Here is an 8793-nt window from a genome sequence, read left to right as displayed (position 1 = left end):
AGAACCCAGCTGTTGATGGGCACTCCCAGGACCAGGTTCATTGTTGTGCTGGTGATGCGTACAATGTCAGTGTTGTAATAGATGGAGGACTCATTTGATGTGTTCATCTTCCTGGCAGCTTTGATGTGAATGTGCTCTCTGTTTTCACCGAGTTCAGTTTGATTTGAATGTGCTCTCTGTTTTCACCCCAGTTCAGCAAAGTTCACAATTCAGCAAAGTCTTTTGGAGAGATGGACAAATGAACAGACATTACAAATAATAAACAGACAGAGAGAGGAACATAGTGAAGACACACTTTGAATATCAAAACAAAACATATACTAATCAAAGAATATCTACGACAGATATTTAATCAAAAGACAAAATGTAATACTGTAATACTATCAAAACACAAATGTTAGATATAATAATTGAAGTCAGACCTTGACTTGTGATGTCCTCTTGTCTGTGTGCCCTGCTGTCCACAGCACGCATACCTGTACATACGTGTACGTACATATATATGCAAATATTCTCATATTCTGACAGGGCACCAATGTTCATCCATCATCAATACAATGTGAAAACTCTGCAGCACAACTCAAATCTTTCAGTCAGTCATATTCATGAAGCAGACAGTCACCCCATGATGATGAGTTGAAATAGCCGAGATAAGACAAAGATTTGTAATTGGAGCAACAGTTTAATTGAAACAGTGAACGTGCATTTGTAATGCAAAATAATTCGAAATGGAAAGTGGTGTATTAGGCTCACAATAATCAGAAATGGAAAGTGGTGTGTTACGCTCGACCGGCGATACCGTGTAGCCAAATGTGCGAAGGACCCCGAAGGCAAAGATGTTTCCACCAGTGTTCATTTTAAGACTAACTCAAGACATTTTTGAGCGGTGGCACACCGTCTCCAATGAACAGCTGTGTGTGTGTGCGTGCGTGCGTGCGTGCGTGCGTGCGTGCGTGCGTGCGTGCGTGCGTGCGTGCGACTGCGTGCGTGCGTGCGTGCGTGCGTGCATGGATGCATGTACTGTATGTAGGCTATGAATGTATGTCTGAGTACGGAAATACCCCTGGGTGACTTAAAGTGGCACTGTTGAACTTACACTGTGCACTGTATCCAACCGATACCCATATATAGGCATTTATGGAGATCTGGTCCGCCAAACCGACCTATAGGCATGCTGAATTGTTCCTGATTGCATCATTCCCAAGTAAGCTGGTGCACCAGTCTAGTATTTCAACTTTTGGAGCCATTTACAATGCCTCTCAGCCAATAACCATACAAGGAACTGTGACATAAATGTGTCATAACTGTGACATCAACACCTAAATAAAAGGTAGACAGTTTTCAGTTCATTTGAGTCAAGTGTTACAATAGTAATAATATCTCAGAATAAGTAGCCACTCAAATTTCACCAACATGCAGATTTTTGTGAAGACCCTCACCGGTAAGACCATCACCCTGGAGGTTGAACCAAGTGATAACATTGAGAATGTCAAGGCCAAAATACAGGACAAAGAAGGGATACCCCCAGACCAGCAAAGGCTCATCTTTGCTGGAAAGCAACTGGAAGACGGCCGTACCCTGTCTGACTACAACATCCAGAAAGAATCCACCCTCCACCTTGTGCTGCGTCTGAGAGGAGGAATGCAGATCTTTGTCAAGACTCTCACTGGAAAGACCATCACCCTGGAGGTTGAACCAAGTGATAACATTGAGAATGTCAAGGCCAAAATACAGGACAAAGAAGGGATACCCCCAGACCAGCAAAGGCTCATCTTTGCTGGAAAGCAACTGGAAGATGGTCGCACCCTGTCTGACTACAACATCCAGAAAGAATCCACACTCCATCTTGTGCTGCGTCTGAGGGGAGGACAGTAAAGATTCCATAATCTTAAATACATTTCCAATATTATATTGACCAAACAAATTAATAAAATTAATAAAAATAAAACAACTGGCCATATGGGCGAGAGATTTTAGATCCATGTGATTCAGAGAAATTTATTCTAAAAACATCAAACTAAATAAATACAAATCTATAAAAATAAACAAAGTGTGGGTGGGGTGGCTCACTGAGTAAGTAATACCATGATGATATATGCAGTCAAGTACCTCAAAGTCAGCTGTTCTTACTCAGTGACCCACTGAGGCACCCAATACAAAAAATGCCTCTCAAAATCCAACCCTACGTCCTCGCCGTGAGAGGTGGAAGCAGGTAATGCTGACTAGCAGGGCTCTGGTAAAACTAGGCTAATCACCTGTGCTGTAGATGATCTCACTCTTGCACAAAATGCAATCCCCAAAGAGTGTGTGTGTGTGTGTGTGTGTAACACCTGGGATTTGAACTCAGGTCTCCCGTGTGGACGTCCAATATCTTAACCACTAGACTAGACCAAAGGGAGATATTAGACTTTTGAGGCCATCAGGCAGAGGCTCTGAGCCACTCTGCTACACTCACCCCCCTTTTGACCTCCCACAGGGAAACCCGATCCAGGTCACGGCACCAATGTAACACCCAGGGGGAGATATTAGACTTTTGAGGCCATCAGGCATAGGCTGAGAGCCACTGCCACATGGGCAGTATGTTGTTTGCCCTATCCATATCTGTGTCCCTTTATCATTAAAGGGTGCATTGATGATTTGATCTCTTGTGGTACGCTATTGTAATTAAGTCATGCGCACGTCACGCCTACTACAGGTCACATATCTGAGACATAGTTTAAAGGGACATTTCACCACCGAAAGAAACTGCAGTCATTCAATGTTAATAGTATTTGTAGTAGATAAGAGTAGCACAATTTCAAATTTGCACCCTATGGTGAGAATAATAACGAAGTCTGTGTGTTTGACTAGGGTTTGACTGGATTGCTTAATTCCTACAATGACCATAATGCTTTAGTGCATCCCTTGTGGAGAAGAGGAAGCTATGTGGAGGTGTGACTTGTAGTTCAGGAAGGAAGTGAGACCACATTTTCGTGACAGATTTTCGTCATGAACATGGCACCATGACTAAACTAGAAAAGTGGCAATTTTGAAAAATTGTAAAGTTTGGTTGCCGCAATCGCTTACGTAGGGGGTCCCACTAATTTTGCTAGCCAATTACAATGTCACGTCACCCCTGTGATCATGTGTAAGTAAATCGGAGGGGACCCTATGGATAAAAATGGAATTGTTTTTTGCTCTGTGTTGACTAAACCACCCAAGTGATTCAAATTTGGGATGGATTGGACATTCCGTTCGTGATTTGTGGCATTTTTTGTAAAATAGGGCCCTCCCACTAACTTCGGACGAGGATTACAGCCGAACGATATGGACTAAAGGACTGAAGGACCAAAATGTGTGTTTTGAAGAAAATTTAAAACCTATATGGTGAGATGCGTCATGACCCAAGGAATCCAGGGAAAAATTATTTTGATTTTACTACGGTTCAAGAGTTATAAGGCAAAATGTAAAGTGGGCTGTTATAGCGCCACCATGAGGCCGACCGATAACCTTTATAAGTGAATTAATTGTAGTAATTATTATGAACCTACCCTATAAGTTTTGTAACTATAGTGCTTACAGTCTCCGAGAAAAGAATACTTGAATGTGATTTTTTTGCATTTTCCCCATTCATGTCAATGGGGAAATTGAATTCACAAATGAATTCATATCAATTAAACTATACAACATTTCTCTAGCAAAATACAAGCACACCATTCCCGATGAAGCCGGTCAATTTGAGATATGGCTCCGTCAAAACTGTGGGAGGAGTAGCGAATCGAAAAAAGGGTTACTCTGTCTCTGAGTCTAAAAACTCTAAAACTCTATCTAAAAACACATATATTACACACATAAAAACCCCAGGAAAGTGTGTGACCTAGCAGCTAGATCAGCTAGATTCTAGCTGGCAGTAGACCTTCCAGCAGCAGTATGGTGAGATACTGCCACCTAGAGGATGAATCTTTTCATATCCACATCACAATTGATTCTAGTGAACTGTTTTATTTTTCCCACAGGGGTCTATACTAGTACCCCTTCTTTTCCTCATGGATATTTTAGCAGAATATCTAACAGCTACATTTTCAGAGAAGAAGTGTCATTACACATGACTGTACTTTTAAGTTCACGTTGACAATGATCATGTTCATGTTTTCAGGCACAAAGTGCTTGGGGGCCAGTCTATGACATCAGTTATCAATGATGCCAGAACTATGTGTCCATATTTGTGTATTAACCAGGCAGGCACTGAAGACAGAGACAGAAACCCACCTACAACTTACAGTATATGTCGACAATCATCATGATAAAATTGTCATTGAATCATCCACCCTTGCTCTTTAAATATATGCATCAGCCTAAGTTTACCACATTATTGCTGTTGCTATGCAACCATTTATTATGATTTTTTTTTAATGATGTGCCATGCATGTACCATACCGTACATATGAGATACATTGGGAGGCCACTTCATTATAATCCCTGTCTCATTTAAATTCAAAGAATGGGGGATTTGTTTTTGGGAGCTTTGGTTTTCTAATAATTGAAAGGAATGGAATAATAAAATAAAAGAACTCTGTGGCCGGTGTAACTCGGAAAGTGTCGGATGACCGAACAGTCTCAAAAGTAGCATGTGTGTCTCATATGACTGAGGTACTGTACCGTGCAGTGCTGAATGGAAATTAAAATGGATCAACGGCTTCAGAGAATTGAAAAGCCACGAATATTTCAGTAACTTGTAACATTGTCCTCTCCTCTTGTTCTGGTGCTGCTGTGTCCCTGTTATCCCCGGCCGCAAGGAGCATGGGTGGAGATTATGGCTTTGCTGTCTCTGTGTGTCTGTGCACAGAGTCAAACTTTGAATGCACACTCCATCCACCCCAAATTCTTCAAATAGGCCCCATGGCTCATGCTGCCGTTATACCATTACACTTTACTTTGTACGTATAAAAGAAAATGTCTACAACATGAACATCTATGTCTAGTTTGACAACGTATGGATATTTAGAACAAAATAATATATTTATAATAGTCAATAGCAATATCATAAAAGTCCAGTTCCAGAACTTCTAATGAATAATATTTCTCCAAAGCAATGCTGCCGGCTTTATCTACTCGAAAATACATTTTTGGTTGTGATGTCATGATGAATGGGTCTCTATAACTTGCTTTTGGAAGCACTTCTGCCTATAAGGGGTGCCACAAATCCTATTCCCCTTCACAGCTTCCTTGCATCTTGGTGGCTGCAATTCACGACTTACACAGCCCTGGCTAGGCAACCCAGCTGGCAGAGATATGCTCTCGGAGGAGTGCCCTTTTCTAGTTAATTACTTAATTTATAAAGTGAGTTTCAAGGTGCTGTACAATGAACAAAAACATAGTATAAATAAAATGAATAAAATTGTATAAACAAAACAAGAATAAAAAACTAAAGCATTAAAAACTAGAAACAAAAATGAATGATTGAGAGGTCCAATAAGCACATTTAATTACGCAATGGACAAAAGTCAGAGTACATTTGGAGAGAATAGGACAGAAAATATAAAGTTGTGGGAATGTGTGATGAAGACCCAAATAATCTGTAAACGCTTTGCTAAAACAGAGACTCAGCTACTGTAATAACTGTGTGTTAACTGTGGGAAAGGAAAGGAAAGAGGAAAGAGGAAAGAGGAAAGGAAAGGAAAGGAAAGGATAAGACACCATCCCATGATGAATAATCTCCTTCCAGCTATCATCCAGGGAGAACAGCCAAAGCCAGTTCATCCAGAGCCACTTTTATACTGGTTTGGTTGGTGTCCAATCATCGGCTATTTCGGGGGCTCCTCCTAAGGGTGGAAGGCTGGGGGCTCTTAGCGGTGGAAGGCTGGGGGCTCCTAGATGTGGAAGGCTGGGGGCTCTTAGGGGTGCTAGGGGTGGGAGCAGGCTGGGGGCTCCTCCTAGAGGAGGAATTAGGCTGGGGCTTGGGGGTTTCGTCTCTACGCTGGTAAAACAGTACGTAGGCTGCCTTAGTCACAGGCTCGTCCTCTGAGGCAGATTTAACAGTGCTATCGTCAAAATAATGCCACTTTCCATCCAATTGATTCTTCCCATAAGCTGTGTAATGGCCTCCCCCCAATCCACCATAGTGGTTGGAGACAGCAATGAGGTCATAAACATTGGAGGCAGCCTTGGGATCACACACAAACTCTGACATATTCAGCTCCCGGACAGGAAAGTCCACCACTGTGTCCAACTTGTCTCTCCAGTATCGACTGTAGGAGAAACGTTTTAGGTGAACTACCAGAATGTGAGGCAATGACCAAAGGTCTAACTTTTTTGTGGCCTGCTGATGTTTCATACATGGGGGACAATACCATGGATCGTCAACCCCAAGTGTCTCATTGGTTGTGAAGAGCTCAATGCATTGCCTCAGAGCAACTGTGGACTTATTTCGAGTTCGGACCATGCTGGCATGCTTGTCACAGGTCTTTGCTTCTTGCTCGTCATAATACAGTTTCTTTGTGTCAGGCTCCCAGTCGATCGCCACTGTGGAATTTGGATTCAGTTGAAGGACCTTTCCATCATCTGGCAGTTGACTGGTGCTGGCTGCTCCATAGGATAGAGGAGAGTGGACCACGGTGAAGGTGAAAAGCCTGGGCCTAGGTCCATTGTCCAAGTCAGACATCTCCTCGTCCTCTTCTGACTCGTCGTCGTCGTTGTGGTCCATGGCCTCCTCACTCTCAGTCTCATATGGGGAACTAGGGCTGTTGCAGGTCGCCGAGTGGTTGCTGCCGTTGGTGGAGCAGGAACCGCATGAGGCGCCATCTGATGTGGGACTGCCAGACCCACTCTGATTACATTCAGCTGTCTGGCTACGGCTGGGGAAGGTTGAGGCCGAGGCCCTGGTTTCACTGCAGGGGCTTTGGGAGTTCTTCACATAGCGTCTGATCCTTTCCAGGACCTTGTTGTACAGAACATCTGTTGTGAGGTTCTGCTTGGGCACAGTAATGATTATAGGCTGGCCGAAATAACCTCTGTAGTAGTATCTCGATCGCTCCCTGAAGTACACTGTTAGGTTCATCTTTTCACTGTCCTCCTCCTGCACCTCATACACAATGATGTCATCTTTCTCCTTGATTTGGTTGAGGCCATCATCACGTTTGTACATTTTATGGAAACGGTGACTGAAAACTTCAGCCACAACCATATTCTCTGGAGGGAATCTACAAAGTTGAGACAAGGCACTGCACAGGTCTATCACTGTACCCATCTTGGGGACCACCACTCTGTACTGTGTGAGTCTGGACTGAGGGTCTGATCGGACCACGGAAACCTTCATAGTGCAGTCTCTCTCAACGGGCAGAGGCAGTGAGAGGTAGCAGAATGGATCAAATGTGACAGAGACGTGGGAGCACTCTGGGCACACCAAAGTAGACTTGAAGAGGCCATGGAAAATGTCAACTATAATGGAGTCATTGCGCAAGCGATGATTAGTCCAGGCTTCTTTAGCTACAATCTCATCTGGACGGCCCTCTGCATCTTGCGTAGCCAAGTACGGTTTATTTCTTACACGGTTCAGATCTTCATGCAGGCCATCCAACAGAAAGGCCAACAGCTCCTGGGAGTCCTGCTGCTGGTAGCCGGAAAACTGGGGGGCAAAGCGGCCAACCTGTGTTTTGAAGCTGCTTGGGACTACATAATTGGAGCGGTTTTGCCACATCTGCTTGATCAGGTCGGCATATGTATCTGCAATCTTCCCCTGCATACCCAGGTTATTGTTCCGGTTAATCTCTGCCTCATACTGGTTATTCAAGAAGTAGTCTGTGAGTGGGGGTGTATTGCTCAGGCACTGGAGGGCAGAGTTCATGAAGCATGTATTGCCCAGATTAGTGAGACCACACAGGCCAGACGGAGATTGTGGCTCTCGATAGTTGTAGTTGTAGGACCCTCTGCTTGAGGGTTTATGGGATGCTTGTCTGGGCCAAGTGCCATCTTTGTTCTTATGTTCAATCACAAGCTCCTGTCCTTGTAACAGATTAGCATCTTGAACAGTGTTGTTTGGTTTGTTTAGCTGCTCGTACTTGTTCCACAGCCGCGTCTCCTTCTCAGATGGAATTTCAAAAACTGACCTCATCACCTTCTCTATGGTATCTATAGTGTCAGATATACTAAAATAACGCGTTACCGCATTGTTCATGTTGTCGTTCTCACACAATTTCAGTTCCAACAAATAGACCTCCACATTACAGAGCTTGGAATACATTCCAAGTTCAATCACCTTCCTGACAATTGGTTTCTGGCCCTCATGACAACCATACCAGCTGACCAGTTTGTTCCATGCTTCAGTGGGAACAAGGACATAGTCACGCTCATCTACAAGATGCTCTCTCAGGACTTGGGTCTCATGGTCTGAGAACAGCCCTGCGTTATCAATGGGTCCTGGATAGGGGTTATGCTCTCCGACAGTATCAAATCCCACATATTTCTTCCACTGTCGGACCCACTGACTATCTATCAGGTACCATTCGTCACCTTTTCGCAGAGTTGTTTTAAGAAGTGACCCAATAATCTGTTTCTGATTTTCAGTTGAACATGTCATTATCTGAGTTGCTACCGGCTCTGAGTTGGAGTCTGCCATGCTACCCGATTTGAGTGTAGCTAGCTCTGCAATCGTGCAGTGACTGGACAGGTATCCCATTAACTACAGTTGACATTAAGCGCAAACAAATAAACTACTACAAATGTAAATGTACTAATGTCAGTGCAGCACTGACACCTTTAGTTATATATCTCCAAACTTTCCTCATCATGGTTGCTATGGTAGCAGAGATCAAACAC

At 43.5% G+C, this 8793-nt stretch overlaps 2 protein-coding genes across 2 annotated transcripts; one reads left to right on the top strand and one right to left on the bottom strand.

Moving 5' to 3' along the window:
• Positions 1–1413: 1413 nt before the first annotated feature.
• Positions 1414–1875, top strand: LOC306941043 (polyubiquitin; the record flags this gene model as incomplete). The annotated part of the gene is made up of 1 exon (XM_079526347.1): positions 1414–1875. The coding sequence occupies one exon, from the start codon at positions 1414–1416 to the stop codon at positions 1873–1875; it is 462 nt and encodes a 153-aa protein (XP_079382473.1).
• Positions 1876–5776: 3901 nt separating this feature from the next.
• LOC306941042 (ubiquitin carboxyl-terminal hydrolase 4-like) lies at positions 5777–8218 on the bottom strand (the record flags this gene model as incomplete). Its single annotated transcript, XM_079526346.1, has 1 exon — positions 5777–8218. The coding sequence occupies one exon, from the start codon at positions 8216–8218 to the stop codon at positions 5777–5779; it is 2442 nt and encodes an 813-aa protein (XP_079382472.1).
• Positions 8219–8793: the final 575 nt, after the last annotated feature.

This window comes from Electrona antarctica (assembly GCF_951216825.1).
Source record: "Electrona antarctica genome assembly, chromosome: 17".
Taxonomy (NCBI): Eukaryota; Metazoa; Chordata; class Actinopteri; order Myctophiformes; family Myctophidae; genus Electrona; species Electrona antarctica.
Note: the sequence above shows the minus strand (reverse complement) of the source record. Positions and strands in the feature narration are given on the sequence as shown.